The following is a 22641-nucleotide window of genomic DNA, read 5'->3' as shown; positions in this document are numbered from 1 at the left end:
AAAAAGAGTGAGATCAGCCATTGAAAACATTTATGGTGAAGAAACCTTTTGACTTCACACCTTAATATTGGTGGTATGGGAAGTGTCTGTCTGAACCTCGAGGCCTTGAACTGCCATTTTGGAAAGCAAGGAGTTGGGGATGGAAAGACTGGAGTTGGTATTCTTTCTGCTCTGTTACCCATTGCTATCTTCATGGATCTGACACTCTGTTTATCTGACAGAGCACTCAGTACTGCTTCGCCAGGGAAAATTGCACAAAACAAGCCCAGTGCATCAGCATTTTCATTGTGTGTTAAGCTGAGCCTCCCTTCACATGGTCACATCCCCTTTTTAATCTGGGATTCCATGTCCCTTTCCCAGTCCAGCCTGTTTCTGTGGTGTCTATTGCTGGTCTCCCTGAGCTTCTGTTTCTGTGGTTTGAGTGGTTTTTTTTGTGTGGCTGAGTGTTAAGACCTGCAGGACTTTTGGAAGTGGCGTTGTTTGGAGGTTAGGCAATACACTGATTTAGTGTTAGTAGTTTGTCACAGACTGAGGTGATGGCTGCGTTCAAGTTGGATTTCCTCCCAGAGATGATGGTGGATCATTGCTCCTTGAATGCTAGCACTGTGTGAGTATTTTGTCTTCATGTCTAAGTTTATAACTAAAGTGATCATTGGAATTGCTGTCTCTGAAGCTTCTGCTGTCTGATGAACTCCCCTTGGGGTGGGGGGAAGGAGAAAGAGAACAGAGACTGCAGTTTGTTTTCCTGAAGAAATCCTAGTGGACATTGACAATTGATGTTGGGTTCTGGTTAGGGCAGAAAAATAATCTAATAATTTGGGCTAAGGAGGAATACAGCTGTTTAGCAGTGCTGTTTATAGTATGCTAAAGTGCTGATATTATAAAATCAGTTATTTAAATCAATTGTTGGGAGAGCAGTTTCTATTCTTCCCTATTAATTACTCCAGGCTAAACATTTTAATTAGGAATGAAAAATTCCTTGAATACTGTTGAGGTCATGTCAAGAGTTGCCCAATTAACAGGAGCAATGCCCATGGCATAAAAAGCAACACTGAAAATTATTATTGGAAGGGGGTACGTGATTTCCAGTTCTCAACTGGAATTAAAAGGTGTTGAATGAAAAGAGTTTGCCTATTTGTAAAATGTATTGTTTGCCTTGGATATTTGGAGAGGTGCTGACTCTTTCTGCGTGGAAAGGTAGAGAGGAGTGAAAGAATTTATGATGATTCCTTCCCTCCTAGTAAGAAGCTTTGTTTCTAAGGTCTATTCGTACAGTTGTAAAATTAGAAGCTTTCCCAGCATCAGTTTTTTCTTAGGCTCTGAACAGCAGCATATTAAGGGGAAAAATTAACTGAATATTATCTGGTTTGGAATTTTTTTTAATATTCTGTTTGGGGGGAATATGATTGCAGATGAACAGAGTTACTGTAATGTGCAGTTAATAAGCCATTCCAAAACTGTCTTTAAAGGAAAAATGCAGAGGTTAAGAGAACTGACTCCTCTGGAAGAAGGCCACCTGTATTCTTCAACAAAGAGTTTGGGGGCAGGGGGAATCATTGTGTAGTTACTTTCACTCCCCATGTCCTTTCGAGATTATGCAGGGGTGGGTCAGCAATTTTAACCTACTAATCACTATAGCTACAATAGGGTGTTGTTACAGTCAGTCTTCCGCAGAGATCAGTCCTGTGGTGTATATATATATATAGCAGGCTGTGACTACTGATAATGAAACCTCACATTGCTCTTCACAAACAATGAGGAGTGAATACAGAAAGTAGTATATGACTGTCAATTAGCTGGGTGGAGTATAACACAGTTGTATTAATAGGCTGTAAACTGTTCGTCTGGCTAGATGTAATGCCTTGAAGCCTAGTGAAGATTCCCATACTCGTAACTTCTGTGTTGTTGTAGTCTAGGAAGTGACTTTTTTTCCTATATTAACACCCTACCATTATTCAACTTGATTCAGTCTGAGACTAAGTAGATTGTCCAGTCCCAACCTCTTCATGTGCAACCTAAGCCTGTTTTATTTTTTCCAGATATTGTTGAAAGCTCCCTAGTTTTACTAAGAGCTCTTGCCTTGCAAAATTTTAATGAAACTTCTTATCTGTTCAGTTTTACCTGTTTCTCTGTTTTAAGAGGGATCTTCACCCTGGGAAACAGTTACAGATAGTCACATTTAAAAACAATGGAAAAAATGTTATCATTTCATTTTCACTGGTTACTGGTAACTTCAGGAGTTTGTGGGTAGACTGAGTTTTGGTTCCTTCCTATTCTGGTTTCTTTTTCTGTAAAATTGTGTGTGGTTGAACTAGTGATATTTTTCAGTTATCTCAACAGATTTATTTCGTGAAACCCAGGTGTTGACTACATTTATAGGAACAAATGTTATTATAAGAGAAGTTTTAAGCAGCTGTGTAGTGTTTGGTTTCCAAATGCACAACTTGTCAATGAATGTGGATGATGTTTCTGAATATTCTCTGATATGCAGGACTAGGAACGTGCAAGAGTCTCTCTTTAGATGCATATTTTAATCATATACGTTTGTATGTGTAGAAATATTTTTTTAATCTCACTGGAACCATGATGCTTCTAGCTGCAATAGCATCTAGAATCTATGAAAAGATATAAACCAGAAATTCCTTCTTGTTTTTCATAGCTCAAAGAAAATGAATGGAACACTGGATCACCCAGACCAACCTGATCTAGATGCCATCAAGATGTTTGTGGGTCAGGTCCCACGGAGCTGGTGTGAGAAGGATCTAAGAGAACTTTTTGAACAGTATGGTGCTGTCTATGAAATCAATGTCTTGAGGGACAGGAGCCAAAACCCTCCTCAAAGCAAAGGTGAGAACTTCTGTACTTCTCATGTGAGACTTGAGGTGCTTTCACATAGTTACAGTCTTAGTTGTTTGCTTATTCAAACTTCTGTGTGTGTCGGAGCTCTCTGTGACCCAGGTGTGCACACAAGCCCAGGTTTTATAGTCTTTATGTGTCTAATTATACTTGGACTGTGATCCAGTCATTAGCTGAGCTGAGGAAAATTGTAAGTTTTTTAGAGCTCAGAAGTAATGGAGATGCTTGAAGAGTATGGATTATAATTGTAAAGCAGAACATCAAGTTGAATACTGTGTTGCTCCAGAGCATCATTGTGATGCTATGGAGTCACTGAAATGTTGCTGAAAGTGTCACGTTTTCAGATAAAATGTAAAATTGAGGTCTTAGTCATTTGTGTATATCAAGTACTTGTCTATGTCGAATCTTAGCTAAATGCCTTACCTGGATTTGCAGTTCAGTTATATGCAATATCTTCCTGTGAAACCAGGTAAGTTTTTGGTACTAGTAAATAATCGTTAAGTTTGAAAATGGAAGTAGCCAACAATTATTTGGCAGATGTATCTAAATGTTTGTTTTAACGGTGTATTGGTGATGTTGGGTCAGTTCTGAATATATCCTATTTTAACACCCTTAGAAGTCTTTTCTAAACAGTTACAATCAGTAGTACCTACCTATTTATATGTCTAACCTCTTCTGCTTGTCATATGTTTTGCATTGCAAGGATAGAAGCAGGACTTGCAATTTCTGTAGGGCACATCAAGATTTATATTGTTCTTTCTTGGCTAGAATTGTGTTTCAATTGCAGGGTGCTGTTTTGTTACATTTTATACCCGTAAAGCTGCACTAGAAGCACAGAATGCTCTTCACAACATGAAGATCCTCCCAGGGGTAAGGGAAGAGCCATGCTTTTCGCAATTCTATCTTGTTTTTCTGAGCTTTGGCACCACTGGTGTACAAACATATGTTTTCTTGCCCTCAAATCATATTGTAAAAGAACTATTCAAAAGAGCAGTGTCATGAGATTTGTATGATAACAGATCTTAAGGGAATTTTGGAGCATTTGGGAGAATAATGTGGTAGTGAAGTGGGTGGACATGGCTTCTATAATGCTCTCTGAGGAAGACTGATGGCATATCATTAGGAAAGCTATTTTTTCTTCTAGAAATTTAGGCATTGTTACATACGTACTTCTGTAGAGGAACTTTAGGCTACCATTTCTTTCTTCAACAATTCTTATGGGATGTATTTAATATAGTATAAATTGAACATGTCTAGGATTAAATAATCTTTTTACATTTCAGATGCACCATCCTATCCAGATGAAACCAGCTGACAGTGAAAAGAGTAATGGTAAGCTGTACTAAGGCCTGAGCTTGGCATCATGCTAATAGGGAAGCTTAAGGATCTTCTTTTTGTTGAACAGATTCTGATGAAGTAATCTTGAATTGGAAACCTGATTTTTTAGAAAGAAAAAAAAAAATGTATTTTCAGTATAGTGAGTGGTGTAAGTGGTGTCTCTCAAATTCCATGACTCAGTATCCCCCACTGCTGCTGCTTGTGGTAGAACCATGTTGTCAGTTAGGGAAACATCCAGTGAGTTCTTCTTTGTACTAAGGTGGTTTAAATCTTTGTTGAGGACATGGACAGTGGGATTGAGTGCTCACTCAGCAGCTTTGTGGATGACATCAAGCTGAGTGCTGTGGTTGATGCTCTAGAGGGAAGGGATGCCATCCAGAGGGACTGGGACTGGCTAGAGAGGTGGGCCCATGTGAACCTCGTGAAGTTCAACAAGGCCAAGTGCAAGGTCTAGCACCTGGGTCGGGACAATCCTAAACATGGATACAGGCTGGGCAATGAGTGGGTTGAGAGCAGCCCTGTGGAGAAGGACATGGGGGTATTAATGGATGAAAAGCCAAATATAAGCTGTCAATGTGCGCTTGCAGCCCAGAAAGCCAGTTGTATCCTGGGCCACATCACAGGAAAGACTAACAGGTCAAGGGGGGTGATTCTCCTCCTCTACTCCACTCTTGTGAGACCCCAGCTGGAGTACTGTGTTCAGCTCTGGGGCCCCCAGCATAAGAGGGATATGGACCTGCTCAAGCAGGTCCAAAGCAGGGCCATGAAGATGATCAAAGGGCTGGAGCACCTCTCCTGTGAGGTCAGGCTGAGAGAGTTGAGGTTTTTCAGCCTAGAGAAGAGAAGGCTCCAGGAGGACATTATAGAAGCCTGCCAGTATCTAAAGGGGACCTACAGGAAAGGTGGGGAGGGATTCTTCATCAGGGAGTGCAGTGATAGGATGAGGGGTAATGGTTTCAAACTGACAGAAGATAGATTTAGATTAGCTATTAAGAAGAAATTGTTTTCGTACGGTATGGTAAAGGTGGCGAGACACAGAGAGAGGTTTCCCGGAGAGGCTGTGAATGTCCCCTCCCTGGAAGTGTTCAAGACCAGATTGGATGAGGCTTTGAGCAACCTGATGTGGTGGAAGGTGTCCTTGCGCATGGCAGGAGGGTTGGAACTAGATGGATGATCTTTAAGGTCCTTTCCAACCCAAAACCTCTATGATTCCCTGAAATCTGGAAATGTTTTTTCAAGTGCTTGACCAATTTGAAGTAAGGCCTGTTGCAGCTAGGGTGGGAGTCAAAGCTTCTCGTAATATACAAGGGAGGCTGAGAATTCAGCTCAGTAGAGAAAAAACTGTTAATATTTCTGTGCATTGGCCATTTTGGATGGATTAAGAAATTTAGCATCTACCATTGGGTTAATGATCATTTACCCATGTATTTCCATGATGAGTTTATATACATATGTACATACCTACATGCTTAAATGTGTATACATCCAAATATATATTGCTGCAAGGTAAGCAAAGACAGTGTTTAGCATCATGTAGTTTCAGGCTTTCTAGGCTTGGCTGAATTTTATTTTCTTCATTTGCCATAGTTACTATAAGATTAGTGTTGCTACATGAAGATGACAATCCTGGTTCCAGAAAGCTTATGTTGAATTAATTGGAAACAGAAGATGGGATATATGGGTAACATAGTAGGAGTAATTCCATCTGCAAACTCTTCCATATATATACAGAACATCTTTCTGTGTCAATATATCTAGAAAGGAGTAATTCTTTTGAAGTATTGTTGAGAGAACACAGTGTGTTCTCTAAACAAAAATTGATCTTGCATTATACACACATGAATATCGTGGGAAAATATGGAAAGAGGAAAAAAATATTTAATGGGATTTTAGGGTGACAATTCAGAGGCTATGACATAATTATATGAGTTTTAGTAAAAGATGCAGGTGAAAATGTAAATAAGAAAGCATCAGTTAAAAAAGAATTTTAATTCGCTATCAATAAAAGGGATTCTGGATCTCTTGATCTAAAATGGACTGCAAAAAGGATTCGAAAGAGCTTGGAAGTGAGCTGGCTACAACATTACGATTTAATAGTCAGTTAAAATCATGTCAACTGGAATAGTTTGGAATATTCCTCTTCAACACCATAGAAGACTCAGCAAATAAGTTGATTTCCCCTCACCATGGCACTAAATAAGAAATTACTTTATCTGTTGAAGCTTTAAATTGTGCTACAGCCTTCATCAGAATACATTTTATGTTGTGCTGAATTGCTGTATTTGCAAAGTGTTTTGTATTTCCAAATGGTATTCTGCATAATTTGATTCACCCTTTTAAAACAATGTTTCCCACATGATTAGCATCCTTAAATAAACAAAATGAGAGATACAGAGTTCTACTCTGGATTCAGATTCATCCCACTCATGTGACTTTAAACTGACATTAGTAATCACTAACTGAAAAGTTTAAAAAATGTCTTTCTGTAACATTTTTTTAAAATAGTCAGCACACTGAAAGATACTCTACAACTCTAATGTATCTGGTAACATCAACATTTAGAGGCAAGATACAGTAGCACACAGTCCATTGTTCTGATTTGAGGTGTTATTTTCATGCTTTTGGTACAGATCAGGATGGATGAATCTGAAACAGAACTAAAACTATTCTGTTTTAGCAACAGCTTTTGCTTCCATTGTTGAGACAGAAGCATGAGGAAATTGGCAGATCTAAATTTAAGTGATTGGCATGATAAAGAAGCTAGAAAGAAGCTTCCAGCAGCTCGCTTGTTTAGGTATGTTGGTAATCTAAAGATAGAAGAGACAGAGGAGAGAGGATTAATATAGTCCAGTAAAATACATACAAGTCTTCTCTCATTCACCAGGAACTGAATGTAGGAGATAAAAGTGCTGAATCTGACATATTTTTTCCTTTTCTTGCATTCTTGCAGTTCATAGGCTTGCAAGGGAGAAACAGTCAGCAAAATGTAAACACAAAACATTGTAAACTAGGCATCCTTCAGGTCCATTGAGGTATCTCATATACATCCTCTTAAATCAGAGAGATTCCATTATTGGGAATCTGGTTTTAACAAGCCTCTCCTCTAAATGAAAGGGAAATAACTGCAGTTGCTGGAGAAGACTTAACAAAATAATATTTAGTAAACACATATTTGCTGGTAATACTGTTATCCTTTGATTTCTTAGCAGTAGAAGATAGGAAGTTGTTTATTGGAATGATATCCAAGAAGTGCAATGAAAATGATATCCGAGTGATGTTCTCCCCCTTTGGGCAGATTGAAGAATGCAGGATATTACGGGGCCCAGATGGCCTGAGCCGAGGTAAGCAGGAAGCTTTGCCGACAGTTCAAGGTTCTTCACTGGATGCTGCCTTTTGCAGCTCAGGGTGGCATTTCAGCTCTTTCTGTGATTCCCCCTGCCCCTCTAGGCATTTTCATTTCTTTATTCATCCCAGTAATTGTGAATGTACTGAATGACTTGTTTCCTTTTTGTTCTTTCCCTAGGTTGTGCATTTGTGACTTTTACAACAAGAGCCATGGCACAAACAGCAATCAAAGCAATGCACCAAGCACAAACCATGGAGGTAAAACAAGTTAGTGGGTGTCAGGAGAAGATTTAATTTGTCAGGCAGTTAACTGTGGAGAGCAGAGAGAAGGATAAGTGCAGTGTGTGTTTCTTTGCAAATACTACTCCTGGACCTTTGTGTTTGTTCTGCTCCTGCTCTCTGCAGAGAAAATAGCAAAATACACAATAGAATTAAAAGCAAATGAAATTTCGAACCTTTAATGAAATGTGCCGTTTGGAAAAAAAAAAAAAAGTATGCTTCAAATGACCGAGTAGTATTTTTGTGACTACTGGAGATAGCAAGTATGTAATTATTTGAATTGCTCTTTTCAGGGTTGCTCTTCTCCCATTGTGGTAAAATTTGCAGACACGCAGAAGGACAAAGAGCAGAAACGAATTGCTCAGCAACTCCAGCAACAAATGCAACAGATCAGTGCTGCCTCAGTATGGGGAAACCTGGCTGGTCTCAACACACTTGGACCCCAATACTTAGCAGTGAGTTTCTGATTTGGGTTCATCTCTTCAGGGATTACAGTAGCTGTCTTCCAGTGTTTAATGTGTTCGTTTTTGGAAGACTCTTGTTAGATAGGAGCAGGGTTCTTAATCCCATTTTTTGGGTGGGGAGGGTGACATTAAGTTATGTGCTAACTGTTAGGATACAATTAAGTGAGGATTTCAACCCCTGTCACTGTAGCCCTAACTACTGAAACTTTTTTTCCATCTTCTGTAGAATGACTTTGTGCTGTCCAAGTAGAAAAGATAATCAGGTTGGAAGCACCAAGCAGCTGACAGTGTACAGTGTAAAAAAAAAAAAAAAAAAAAAAAAAAAAAAAAAAAAAAAAACCAAAAACAAACAAACAAACAAAAAAAACAAAAAACAAACAAAAAAACCCAAAAAAAACAAACCTACAGAAAATAGAAACTACTCTCTTTAGCAAAAAATGACACAACAGAGGGTAGTCTGCTGTTCATCACTGATTTTTAGTTGATTTTGCTGGGTCTCTAAAGGGTGAACTTTTCATGAACTGATGTGCTCACAAGGGTTTCCAGAGTAGCTATGAGAAGTATATTCATGCAATATAAGGTCTTGGGAACAGAAAAGGAAAATTTCTTCTCATTCTTGGTATGGTGCACTGTTGAAGTGGGGACATTATGTCTTTTACTACTGCTCTAGGTTTGGTAGATTGGGATTTCTTACGACAACACCTAGTTAATGCAGAAAGGAATAGGAGATCACTTTAAATAGCTTCTGAGCTGAGGCTTGAAATGTCTCTCGTGGCTGCAGTGGCTCATTGGTTTTGGTATGGCATTTGCCATTTGTCCTATGCTGGCAGTGTCAGCTGTAAAGTCTGGCTTGAGGTAGTACGTCATATGGGGTGGCAGTGCTGCCTGAGGTGCTTTGAATAGGAATTCTCTCTTGCTGTTGATTCTACTGGTTTTGTCTTGGTGTGTTAGCTATAAACTTCTCTCAGCATTGGTTATGTTGAGTGGGGAAAGCATCGTGTTCTTGCTTTGGCTGCAAACGAGGTGCATGGGCAATGTGGATTTTCACTATGGTGCTCTGGCTGCATTGTGTGAGCGGAATTCTCTTCATGCTTTGCTACGACGTGGTGCATGGGCAGTGGGAATTCCTTTTGTGACGGCGCTCTGGCTGTGGTGTGGTGCAGTTTCTCCCAGAAGCAGAGCCAGCCCTCACTCTCACTCTTGTTTTGTTTTTTGGTGTAATGTCTAGCTTTATTTGCAGCTCCTTCAGCAGACAGCAGCTGCGTCATCTGGGAACCTGAACACACTGAGCAGCCTCCACCCAATGGGAGGTGAGTTTTTTCCACCAGAAGACAAGTTCAGTGCCAAAGAAAAGAGGAGAAGGGTAGAGAAAGTAGCCAAAAGGCTATAGACACATTAGCATCATTTGAAATAAGTAGTCCTGAGTTTACCCACTCCTTTGGAATGACAGGAGTGCTCTGCTACAAGTGTGGATGTTCCTTCTTAATCTTAGTTAACCATTGTCCCCCAGGTAAGTCATGGTATGCTAGTAATCTGCCATACCTCTGGCATTTAAAATTCTCAAGGGTACAAAAAGATGGCTCTGTATGTTTATTTTCATGCAAACAGGTGCCTATTTGAAGCATTATATTTTGAAGTAAGCCCTATTGCATGTGTTTCAGCAATAATGGATTCTTTCTTAAGTTTCCTATTTAAAATTCTTTGTCTTCAAAGTTAAAAAATGCAATGTTGGTAGGAATGTGAACTAGTTCTTCATCCAAGTTCTTTAATTCCTTCATTTGAATTACAATTGATTACAGCATTGCTGTTAGGGAAATATCAGCTTAATAGGTACGAGCCAATTCCTTGCTGCAGAATGCTACTCAGAATATTCACTAAGTAGAGCAGTACAGGGGCTGCAAACTGATTATTCCCTCTGTCTTCACAGGGTGGGGAATAACAAAGCACATGTTAGTAACTGTATTCACCACATTCTCTAAATTATTTTGCTAGCAGAAAAACTAGGTTTGGTTTTAATACTGAACATTTTAAGCTTTTAAAATTGCCTCCTAGAGTTGTATGGTAGTTCACAATATTACATGCCCTGTCTGTGCAGAGGTTTATCTAAAAGTGTTAAGAAAGTAAAATGTCTTTGTATATCTGACTTGTGTTGGTACGCCCATCAGTAAGAATTACAAGCTTTTGCAAAGTGTTACATTTTCGGCTGTAAGAATTTTGATTTATGCCTGAGGTTGATTCTAACCTTAGCTGCTTATGTTTACTTTTTCGTGATAGACCTCTTCTGAGCTCTTAGATCTAAGACTCTTGCCAAAACCAATTTTTAAAAACTCAGTTTCGCTAATAGCCTGTGTGGTGGTGATCTATAATAGATTTCATTATGCGCATAATACTGTTCCCCCCCTCCTTGTGTCTGTTTAAAAGCAAGTGGTAATAAAGCAGAAAAACAGCACCACAGCTCCTGTTAATTGTTACTACAGTAAGGATTGGGGCAGGGGGAGGGGGCTGACTAGCTGATGCTGCCTATGAAGTTTACGGAGTAATTATGTCTTCACTATTTAAATAAACACCTTAAAAAATGAGAACTCAGGCATATAAATAGTGTATTGCATGGTGTTTTGAAAGAATTATTCCACATCTGCAGTTCTTCACAGAAAGTTTTAGTTTCAAAGGCCTGTTAGTATCTCAGCTGATCTCCTTTCTTGACATTCATAGAAAGAAAAAGTAAGTAGGTGATTAGATCCCAAACTATATCAGACTTTGTAGACAGAATTTAATCTTGACCCTGTTTGAAAGCAGATGGGGAAACAATGTGATGACAAGAGGACAGGTGCAGTGCGCCCATGCCAAACTGCTTCAGAAGGGAAGCAAGCTGCTTTGTTCTTCACGAGCTCTAACACTTGCACCTTAATCCTCTGTAGCACACAAAAAAACCCAAAACAAAACACAAATTTGATATAACTTCGTGCTTTTATGTTACAATGACACCTTAAGAATCTAAATAAAGGCAGAATCCTCTTGTTTGAGACACTAAATATAGTTAGGGAAACAGACGCACAAAGAGAAACAATTGAAAATATTAACAAAAAAACCCCACAAACTATGCTAAAGGTAGTAGAATTTTTTTTAGAAAATAAATAGTTTATACTGACACATTCTTATGTTGTCTGTTTACATATTTAAACTACAAAACAAGGTTTTTAATTATTTGAGGTGTTTGTTTGTCACCAGGTATTTACTAAGCATCCAAAAGATGAGGTGCCACATCTGCCTAGGATGTGTAGATAGTGTTATATGAATGGTGATTAATTTAATTTTGGTTTTAACTTTGTAGGGAAGAATTACTAGGGATTGTCTGAATTCAGACGAAAGGGGAGAAATTGTTAGAGTGAGCAAAAGTAGAAACAAGAAAGGGAAATAAGGGAAAAGGGAAGAGAGGCAGAATTGGAAGAGTGGAGCTAGCCTACCCCAAAGGATGGCTAAAATACAGAATTCAGAAGATCAATATCAGTGGTAATTCCATGACAGGAGAAGAGGGCAAACTACAGTGTCGTACTGACTGAATGGTTTCATTCAACACTCATGACTCAAAATTCAGGCAAGTCAGATGACGAAATGGACCAGTAAAAGTCCATCAGCACAAGGATACCTTCCTCACCCTCCAGTTTTCCTGGCTGCTTACCAACATCATGCCTGTTGTTTCCCATTTTACTGTGTTTGTTTGACCAGCTGACTGGCCTACACATACATTGGCTGATCTTGTGGTCGGGAGTTGCCAGATAACATTGTCTCACAATTGACTGTTGCTTCTTGGCTGCCAAGGGGACCAAACAAAACCTGCTGATACTCAGCTGATGGTGGGTTAAAGGTGTGACTTTGTGATCACTGTGGTGTGTAGGCCTTCTTGAAAGAATTCTGCAGTTATTGCTGTTCTCTTACAGAGAGTGAGGAGGGACATGAGGTTATTGGTCTAGTGTCTAGACAAGGTCTCCAGTTTGCAGAGGAGCTGTCAGACCTGACTTAACTCTCAGTTAAAGATGTTATGCTTTTGTGACTGGAGAGAATACTGCTTGAAACTTTCTTGAAACCTCTGGGATCATGACTATCTGGTCTTTTACAGAAACTCTTCCTTTTTTAGTCATAAGAAGGAATCACAATGTAGAAAAGATCAGTAACTAGTATTAAGCCTGTTGTTTTTAAGCTCCTTCCTGTTACTCACTTGTCATGTTCTGAGGTTGCTGGATCTGTTAAGCTTGGATGATGATGACTATTATAGGAGAAACTGTGCATTCTTCAATGTGTTGCAGGACTGAATGCGATGCAATTGCAGAACCTGGCTGCATTAGCAGCTGCAGCCACTGCAGCTCAGAATACACCGAGCGGTACTGCTGCACTCACCTCCTCCAGCAGTCCCCTGAGTGTGCTCACCAGCTCAGGTAAGAGACTGCCCATGCTGCAGTGTGTTATGACATGACTTGCCTTAGGAGTCATTTCAGGATAGACCTCCTGTCAATTTAAAGTAAAAAGAGTTTTTGAGGTCGTCATGAAGCAGAAAGGTAAGTGACCTCTTTCCAGTCACATTATTACAATCTCATCACATACTCATTTTATCTGTGATTTTAAGCAGGTACTGTAGCAGATGTACCCAGTTCCTCTGGACGTGGAGATAGAAGATGCCTTAAGCATGAAATAATGAATGCTGTGCACTGGAACAGTACAGTTTATATTTTTCTGTCATTAATTAAGACAAGGATACTATAACTGCCTCATAGAAGTAGAATAAACAGACCCCTAGCACATTTACTCGAAAGCATGGTCTAGAACTGAGTGTATAAGTTGCACATAAAACTCAGTATCTTGCTCTTCTGGGTTTTTTGGGGGTTTGGTATTTTTGTGGGGTTTTGGTTGGTGGTTGTTGGGTTTTTTTGTTTGTATTTTGGGGTGGTTTTTTGTACTTTAGGTTATGTACACTATCCAGAGAGGTTAGAATGTCCAAGTAGAGTTCTTTTGCCTTCTTATTGTTAAATGTGATCATTAAATGCAACAAACAAGAAAACAAAAAATAAATTGTGCTTACATCAGACACGCACAGTTTTTACCACAAATGAGGATCAGTATCCTACTCAAGTTATTTCTACTATTTTCAGTTATTTCTAAATATGGACATGGGAAGGGAGACCTCATATTTTCAGGGTGTCAGTTTCCCAGCATCTATGGCATGGTATGTGGGTTTGGTGTTGGTTTGTTTTTCATAAAAAGCCAAATTGTTCATTCAGTTTTGAAATCCAGCCTACAGAGTTGACATCCTTGCCTGTGATTTTGAGAGACAAAAGGAGGTTGAGAGATGTTTTGAATTTCCACAGGGAGTTTTTTTGTATTGTGTAGGACCAAGGAGCCGGACCAAGAGATTATAAAGAGATTACAAGAAAAAGCTGTTTAGAAAACCTCATGTCACACAATCAGGAGTTAAACCATGGGGGCTTTGCACAATTTTCTACTTAGAGAAATCTCCAAGAAAGAATTCAGTTTGAAGTGTGTTCTGTTGCTGGACAGGGTTGGTTTTTTTAAATAAAAACTTTGTAGACTGCAGTCCTTATTAAAATTTCAAAATTCATCTTGACTCTCAGCTATGATATCCTAGAATTTTAAAAAAAAGGAGTTGAGTCTATAGAAGAGCTGCATTTATAACCCACTAATGCTGCTTCATCATAGAGAAAGCATGAAGGTGAAGGTATCTGATAATTTCTCTCGTGTTTCCTCATGCAATACCAGAGCTGGAATTGTCAGGTTACAATTTGCTGTGATTGGCATTTAGAACTAAGATTTCCGTATTAGCTCTCTCATCTACTGACGGGAGCAAGTTTGTTCTCTTGATTTGTTGAGAGTGGGGAATGGGACTGGCAGTTTGTGAAGTTCAAATGCCAGACATGCTAGAAAAGGCAGAGACAGCCTCTACGCAAAAGTGTACAGTGAAAGGACAAGGGCAATGGACACAAGTTGCAACAGAGAGAATTCTTGCTGGAAATAAAAGAAAAAAATGAATGGTGAGAGTGATTAAGCCCAGGAACCAGCTACCAGAGGGGCTGTGAAATCTCTATCGTTTCAGAGATTCAGAATGCAATCAGAAAGGACCCTGAACAGGCTGACCTAACCCAGAGGTTAGACCAGCTCTGAGCAGCCCATTAGACTAGATGATCCACAAAGGTTTCTTTCAACTGAAGTTATGCCAGTGTTCTGTGATTCTTTTGGGATCGATTTCCCATCTGTGAATTTTGGCTGTTCCACAGCATTCTGAAGGTTTCTTATCCCTTGATGAGAGACGTATTTCAGGACTCTGTTCCACTTTCCATCGTGTTGCTGGAAGGCCTAGGGGTGGGGAGCAGTCAGTCCACTTTTAAGCACCTCCTGTGCTGAATCCAAACAACTTTCTGATCGCCAGTCATAGCAATAAATTGTGTGTCAACAATCAAGTATAAATATCATGATGGGTTATTTGAATTAATATCCTATACAGATGTATCAGTCAGTTCACTCTTCACAGGCTTGTAACATGAAGCAGTCACTATTGTGACTTAATTTCAAGTGTAATTTTAAGGAGTAGAGCTTAGCTTTGTTCAAAAGAAATAAAAAGTTCTGGAGGATATGTGCTCTATATGTAGTCACAGACCTCAAACTCTGAAACAGTTTCAGTGCGTTTCATTAGAGGTATGAATATACTTCACCTTTTAAAACTGTACTTAAGTTGGGGGAAGGGTAATCCTCAATGTACACAGACAGCAATAAATCTCGTAATACTTCCTGTCATACAGTTTTACAGCTCTTTACTCTGACCTAGATATTATCTCATATAAAAGCGATTTTGACATTTTCTTTTAATTAATATTTATATGTGCATTCACACTATATGTATTCACCTAGAAGGCTGTTGGGTTCCACACATTCAGAGCATCCCTCCTCAACCATATCTAGACCTTGAAAAAACTGTGTAGCTGTTCAGTACAATGTGTTAGTAAATGCCTTCCTTGTCTGTGGGACATATGGCGACTTCTGCTGTGACAACCCCTTAAATCTAACTGCACATGATGACTACCAGCTTGACTTCTGTCCATCTGTCATCCAAATGTTCACCTGATGCTTATTTGGACATCTATCCCAGATTGTCTGGCTTTTTCCACCAATTATGCAATTTGAGGACAATCATTATGTGTAGCTACCTTTTTGATTGTCTTTCATGTACACTGATACCTTCTGTGTTTGGGGAACGTGGAAGTCTACACAGTGTAGAGTCTGTGGACTATGCATAGGTTACGTGTCAGAATGGTTGAACTTGGAGGTCTTAAGTATTGTTGTTGTGCTGTCTTCCTACTCATTTCAGGTGACTTTGTTTAGATATTTTCAAGCAGTATTGTGTATTTTGATGTAGAATAGGATGGAGCAAAACCTTAAACCTTGCAATAAAGTACTCTTTGGAACTGAACAGACTGCTGCCGCATCCACCTATTAGGTGATCCTTGTCACAGAGACTGTGGCCTTAAATAAATTCATTTAACCTGCTAGCTTGTGGAAGGAACATTCAAGAAAGTATTATAGAAGCATTTCAGGATTTGACTCTCTTGTCTGCCAAATTTTTGACTCAAATGTCAATAGTCTATTCCAGAGGAAAATAGAATGTTTGCAAAAGCTGATCTGTGTTTCCATTTGGCCTCCTTTCAAAGGCAACCATCAAAGGTCCAGCAAAGATGAGATAACTTTGCTGGCCTTAGTGTGTCTCCAGCAAAATTGTTTTCAGAGACATCATAGTCTTTCTGCTTTTACTGGAACTAATTCTGGTACAGTTCAGTCAGATTCATTGCCTGAATTTTAACGCTCTTGAGCACATTGCTAGATGAATTAGAACAGACTTACTGTTCTCTCAGTTTACCTACCTCCACAAGTTGGTAGTCAATGCCCTTGTCCAAGTTGCATTATCTTTTCTAGCTATTCTTTACTACATATTCAAATTTTCTGAAAGGGTTTTCAAGTTTTCAGCTAGTTCTGTTAGAATTAGCCTTTTTGACTAGATGTAACTCAGTAGATAATCTAAGAAAACATGACCTCAGTAGCAAGCAAAAAAACCCAATGACCCACCAAAAACTGCACAGAAACAACGTTAAATATTAGAGGTGGAGTAGAGAACATGTATAAAGCTATATTGGTTTTCCATCCCCATTACTGTGTGCTGTTTTCTGATCTAAAATAATACACAAAAAACAGAAGAATGAAAAGGATGAGTAGAACCATGGAACTCCTTCCCTATTAGGAGCAATGAGGGAGCCTGAAAAACAGAAGACTGATGTGAGGACAATATGATTGGAGCCTACAAGTATATTAGTGGTGTGATGAAGACAAATAGGGAAAGACCAGTTAGATATTTCAAGACAAGAATTACAGGATATCAGGTGAAGTTGTTAGCAGACAGTTCAGAAATTAGAAGAGCTATTTGCATAATGCACAGTTAAATTGCAGAAGTCATGCCTTAAAACATTAGAGGGTCAAACAGTTTGGTGTTCAAAATACACTGAAATCATAACTTTAATACAAAGACATTGCGCTTGGTGGTAAGAAGTGCTAGATTGGCAGGTTGCTGCATTGGTATCTAGACTATACCTACAAAGTATTCCTTTGTAATTGCCCTGTATTTCTGCTCTACTGTTATTTATCTGCCTCTAGTCATCATCAGAAATGGGGTGCTGACTCAGTACAGTAATTCCTATATACATATGATGAAGAAAATAAAACAAACAGTATTGAATTTTCATGGCATTTTCAGTACTAAAGCATTTCTTGTTTTGCTTAAAGAGATTTCTGATAAAGTCAGCTAAACTAAAATAACTGTGTGTTCAGCTTTTTATATTGTTTTAAATGAATTTATTAAAAAACACAACCTTTTGAATGTAGGGAAGACATCTGTTCTCTCTTTTTGCTCTTTAGCCTTGGCTTCATTCTTTTTTTTTCCCAGACCACTAACTATTTGATTGTAGTTGTACCTTTTTTTTTTTTTTTACAATGATGTTCTTATCTGTCAAATGTAGTGTATTTTTGAATTATGCAGATTACAAATGAAGTGTCACAGAAAGAAGTGATATTCTAAAATTAAGGCAACTGTATAATTTCTGAACACTGACTTTTATTCAGCCAAGTGTGCTATTTTTTTCTACCAACTTGAGGGTTATACTGCAACTTGTTCTCTGTGTTTTTCCAACATGTAATATGCTACTGATAGTAAGATGGGAGTTGTCTCCTTTTCTTCAGAGTAAGCATCTTAAAATATAGTTTGAGAAGTTGTCTTTCAATTTCTGGCTTAAGAGAGTTTGTCTAGAACTTTTTCCAGAGGAGGTTTGTCATTTCTTCTGTCAGTACAAAAACTAATCAGTCATATGAAGTGCAGCTCTCTGGGTTCTCATGCAGTTTTTGTTAGGTACAGCCTCTGATCGGGCTTGTTAGGCAAGTTTGTATTCCATTTTAATAGTTACCATATTCCACTCCAGGAGAGACTTTGTGCCACATATTTGAAGTGGTGAATATGTAATGTGTGTCAATCTGCTCGAAAGATGCTAACAATTCTTTTGAAAGTTTGACTTGACGTACACAGTGTAACCGAGAATCACAAAAACATCAAGGAAACTGAAAATGCCTGAACTCCAGTTCTTATGTTACGCATTTGATCTGACAGATAAATTCCTCTTAAAAGCAGACAACAAGATGCCTCTACAGCACCAGTCTTCAGTATCTTTTGCTTTGTAGAAGCCATAAATATTTTCCAGTGCATCTTGAGCAGTAAATTTAGGCTTCTGGGTTAACAGCAATATGCATAGCTTTTCTTATTTGCCTTCTTCAGATTTCTGAGTAGTCCACAAACATGTTAGGAAAACCACTGCTAAATAATCATAAAAATTGCCTTTTTTTTTTTTTTTCATGTCCATAATCTTTGTAGATGACCTAAATTTGAACTTCTGTTTCTTTTGACATACCAGCTCGGCAAACTTTTTTCCTGTCATTATGATGTAAGTTTCTGTAGAAGTAACTCCACCTGTTGTAGACTTTGACGGCCACATAAGCTGTTGTTCTGCTAGGAACTGTATCTGTAGACTTCTCTTACTGAGTAAACATGGTTGAAGATGTTAGTGGCACAGTCAACAGAGGATAGACTACATATTCTGGATGTACATTCCAACACTTTTCTTGGACCAAGCCCCACCTGCTGCAGCGGGATTTTTAATGGAAAATTATTTCATGTGTCAGAATAATCTGGGCATCTGCTGTTCCTCTTCTGGCAGTATAGGAAAACCAGATGTTCAGTTTGACTGGAGCTTTCTTGAGTGTTGCTAGTATCTGTGTTTCAGGTCTCTCACCTTGTGTGATGTTTCAAGGGTAGATATTAATATGTAGCAATTCTTACTCACTTTAGTCAGCAGGCAACAGGCATCACTGCTGGTCACCTTATGCTGAGTTACAAAGTTTAGCTAACATTCGTATATTGCCTGAATCTTAGGTATCTTACACTTAATGAAATTATTATTGCTACAGAGAGTAGATGTTATGATGAACTAGAAAATTCTCAAAAATGTAGGAGGGGATTAGAAGGTAGAAGCAGTATGATCAATCAAGTTGTGTGGGTTTGGAATTTTTTATTTTTAACATTATGTATACTGTGTTGTTTTGATCTGTTCCTTACTAGCCTTTTCTACAGAAATAACTTACTGAAGAAATTGAATTATCAGGACCAAAAAAACATTGCTTGAAGTTTAATTATCTTATTTCAATAGCAGGTTCCTCACCTAGCTCCAGTAGCAGCTCCTCTGTTAATCCAATGGCTTCTCTTGGAGCACTGCAGACACTGGCAGGGGCTACAGCAGGCCTCAACGTTAGCTCTTTAGCAGGTAAGCAATGCGGTCTGGTGCGTTGGGGAGTAGCTGATCATTGTTCCTCAGGTTGTGCTAGCTTGGGACAAGTGGAGGGGTGGTCTGCTCCCTGCTTTTTGTAACAGTGCAGAGTATTTGAAAGGTAATTGACGTGGCTCAATGGAAATACTCACTCATCTTTATTTCCTCTTTCTTATACAGGAATGGCAGCCTTAAATGGAGGACTTGGCAGTGGCGGTCTCTCAAATGGGACAGGTAGCACAATGGAAGCCCTCACACAGGCTTATTCTGGAATCCAGCAATATGCTGCTGCTGCATTGCCCACACTCTATAACCAGAGTCTCTTAACACAGCAGAGTATTGGTGCAGCGGGAAGTCAAAAAGAAGGTAGGCAGAAAGTTGTAGAAAGAACTTGAGCGAGGGGTTTTCAAAACTGCAACTTCAGCCTTTGCAGCTACCTTATCTGCAGAACGTCTATTTGGCAGCATTTTTTAGAATCCTAAATTTACTGAAGATAAGGAGAAACCTGTGAGGTGTCTCTCTTAAGGGCTGTCCAAAGTAGTTTTTATACAGGAGGTTTCTCCCAGGATTTGTCTAGTCTTAAATGCTTAGTAATCACACTCCTCTATTTTCTCAGAGGACAGGGAGTATGAGTCTGGAGCCCGATACATCCCACAGCTGGTGAATCAGTTGTGGTTTTGTTAATTTTGTTTTCTTGGTCCTTCACCTCTTCCCACAGATACTTAATGCCAATCTCTTTGCTCAGATTCAGAATTAATATAACATGCAGTGTAAAGTATGAAGAATGTAGGAGTAAGTTTTCAGCAGAATGTAAGATGATGCTTAGCAAAGAATCTGTCAGATTTTAAGTAATGCAATTGCTTGTATTTCATATTGAGATTTACTTATTTTCTTTGGGCTACAAGCTTTACATAGCCATTTTTGTTTTAGTCAGCATCTGGGGCTCAAACTCGCTGTTCCGCTTTCATTACAGCAAAGATCTGTGAACCAGTTTTCACACAATGTGGAAATTGCAAGCAAAAAATGGTGAGAAAGAGCTAGGATTATTTGAATGATCAATCCCAGCAAACGGTCATGCTGATTTATTCTGGAATCAAGTACTCTGCAGAAGTGCAAACAGCAGTTTCATTGTTTTATCTAGAAAATTAGGCTTGAATGGCTGTTTCACCTTTTTTTGTGAAGTGTGGGACTACGTTATCCGTGCTCTTTCTGAATTTATATTCCTACTTGTTCTTTGAAGGTCCAGAGGGAGCCAATCTGTTTATCTACCATCTCCCCCAGGAGTTTGGGGATCAGGATCTGCTGCAGATGTTCATGCCATTTGGAAATGTTGTCTCTGCCAAGGTTTTCATTGACAAGCAGACCAATCTAAGCAAGTGTTTTGGTACGTTGGGTCTAATCATTACCTGTAGAAAGGTGGCTTCTTTATGGTAATCTCTTCCAGTATATTGTCTGGTCTAGCTTTTAAGTCAAGCAGTGACTCTTTCTCTGTGTCCCTAAATATTAATAAATAAATGCTAGTGACTCTTTCTTTATATCCCTAAAAATAAATAGATAAATGGAAACTCTTCCAGCAATGAACTCTGTTTTCCTAATTTTCATTGTGACTTTTTGCTTTTCCTGATTTTGTACTATTATGCCTAATTTTACTGTTATGGCTCTGGATAATTCACTGTGATTTGTATTTGTAGACTGTACTCATGGTATAGTTCCTTCTCTTCCCCCTTTCTGTCTTTTCACTAACTGTTTATATTGGTGTGTATACTACTTACTACATTGTCATTATTAATTCTATTAATATTTTCATAATTATTATCGCTGCTGTATAGTACAGGGGCACTTGACTCTAATGTTCTGTAAATGCTGTGAAGGCAATTTTAAAGCTTCATCATAATTCTTGAAAACTCTATAAGAGTAAAACCTTTTCAGCTGTTGTTTACTATTTAACTTTGGTTGCATTTCTTATCCTAATTTTGTTCTGCTTATTGTGTGTTTAGATGGGAGGCACATCAGACTGGGAAGTGTATCCTAAAACTGTAAATCAACCTGTCATGCTACTGTTGCTATGCTATCAGATTATTTTCAGTTAACTGCTAAAAGTCTGTGAGGCAAAAATAGCAAAGAACGTATTCTTCCTTAGCTTGTGTAGTAGGAGGCTGCGTATGTGGACTGCAAGATTAGTGGTTTTATTTTCCTCACTTTGAAACCCCAGTGCAAGCAGTTGTAGTGTTTTTGTAGTGCTATAAGCTCTCGTGACTGTTTTGATAGATGAGGATTTCTGGTGATGGAGTAGGAGAGGTGAGCTTTTCTCTGTGCTTGTGATAGCTTTGTGCCTATATGATACCCTATATTTTTTAGTATTTGAGCCAAAAGATATGAACAATCTGATGTGTGAACATAAAAATATGCTGAGCATCAAGCTGTAATGTCTGCATGTGGAATGATCTCCCCAGGTAGTGATAGCAGCCATTGACTGGACTTATTTAAAATAGGTTCCATCAAAACCTTGGAGAAGTTTATTTTGAGGATGCTCTTTCTCTGGAATGATATACAACTTTTCATCAGAGAGAAACCTAAAGCGGTACAAGTGCCACACTGCCTTGACAGCTACTTCCCTCCAAACAAATCTGCTCCCATAATGCCAAGAGGGTGATTTTAGTCTTGTGTGTTTCATGAGTTTTCATATAGCAATTAACACTTTCCAGGTTTGGTTTTCTCCTACGTATGAGTTCTTATAAAACAAACAGCAGTAGTCATTTTTGTTGGAATGATAGAAAATGTTTTTTTAATTTCCTGAGCTTTGTGTGTCTGTTGGCCAAAGTTCCATATGTCAGAAAGCAATGCTTTTGTCTGAGGGCTTTTAGTAAGAAGTTTTTGTGAAGCATCTAAAGGAGTTGTGACCTTCTGAAAATGGCCTTTCATGCAAGGCTCTCTTACCTTGTGAGCACCTGCATTTCCAGTTGCGAGTGGCTGTTCTGGATGGCTTTGGCATGGTGTAATTATGTATTTTCCTTTTCTTCAGGTTTTGTAAGTTACGACAATCCTGTCTCTGCACAGGCTGCCATTCAGTCAATGAACGGCTTTCAGATTGGCATGAAGCGTCTGAAAGTACAGCTCAAGCGCTCTAAGAATGACAGCAAGCCATACTGAGCGCCCCTCCCCTCCGGAACTGGAGTGAGAAGGATCTTCTGGTAAGTTGGAGAGGAGCGCACTTAGTGATTCGAAGGCCTAAGGCTGTGTTTTTACAGTCCTGGAAGCTGATCCATGCCTTCTATCTGGCACATCTTCCCCTGAAGATTTGGCTGCAGCCTCTGCTGAGAATCCCGCTTTGGATGGAGGACAAGTTTGTGCTTTTGTTTCCAGTGTTTTACTTTGGAATTTAGGTGCCATATCGCTGAGGTTCTCTTTTTTTCCCTTATTTGAAGTTTGCTGTGTTTGTA

The 22641-nt window shown here is 38.9% G+C and overlaps 1 protein-coding gene across 12 annotated transcripts in view; it reads left to right on the top strand.

Moving 5' to 3' along the window:
* The window catches only part of CELF1 (CUGBP Elav-like family member 1), a 61019-nt gene that overhangs the window by 30819 nt on the left and 7559 nt on the right, over positions 1 to 22641 (top strand). For 2 of the 12 annotated variants that reach the window (XM_065635676.1, XM_065635671.1), the window contains 12 exons: positions 2660 to 2847; positions 3644 to 3726; positions 4140 to 4188; positions 7404 to 7535; positions 7718 to 7797; positions 8112 to 8273; positions 9523 to 9592; positions 12587 to 12715; positions 19088 to 19198; positions 19382 to 19567; positions 20442 to 20585; positions 22224 to 22392. In XM_065635676.1, coding sequence (XP_065491748.1) covers positions 2670 to 2847; positions 3644 to 3726; positions 4140 to 4188; positions 7404 to 7535; positions 7718 to 7797; positions 8112 to 8273; positions 9523 to 9592; positions 12587 to 12715; positions 19088 to 19198; positions 19382 to 19567; positions 20442 to 20585; positions 22224 to 22351 — 1452 coding nt within the window. In that variant the 5' untranslated portion in view covers positions 2660 to 2669 and the 3' untranslated portion in view covers positions 22352 to 22392. Of the gene's footprint in view, positions 1 to 2659; positions 2848 to 3643; positions 3727 to 4139; positions 4189 to 7400; positions 7536 to 7717; positions 7798 to 8111; positions 8274 to 9510; positions 9593 to 12586; positions 12716 to 19084; positions 19199 to 19381; positions 19568 to 20441; positions 20586 to 22223; positions 22393 to 22641 lie in introns of all 12 variants that reach the window. The other 10 variants (XM_065635675.1, XM_065635669.1, XM_065635674.1 and 7 more) reach the window with 7 other exon arrangements.

This window comes from Caloenas nicobarica, chromosome 5, assembly GCF_036013445.1.
Source record: "Caloenas nicobarica isolate bCalNic1 chromosome 5, bCalNic1.hap1, whole genome shotgun sequence".
NCBI lineage: Eukaryota > Metazoa > Chordata > Aves > Columbiformes > Columbidae > Caloenas > Caloenas nicobarica.
Note: the sequence above shows the minus strand (reverse complement) of the source record. Positions and strands in the feature narration are given on the sequence as shown.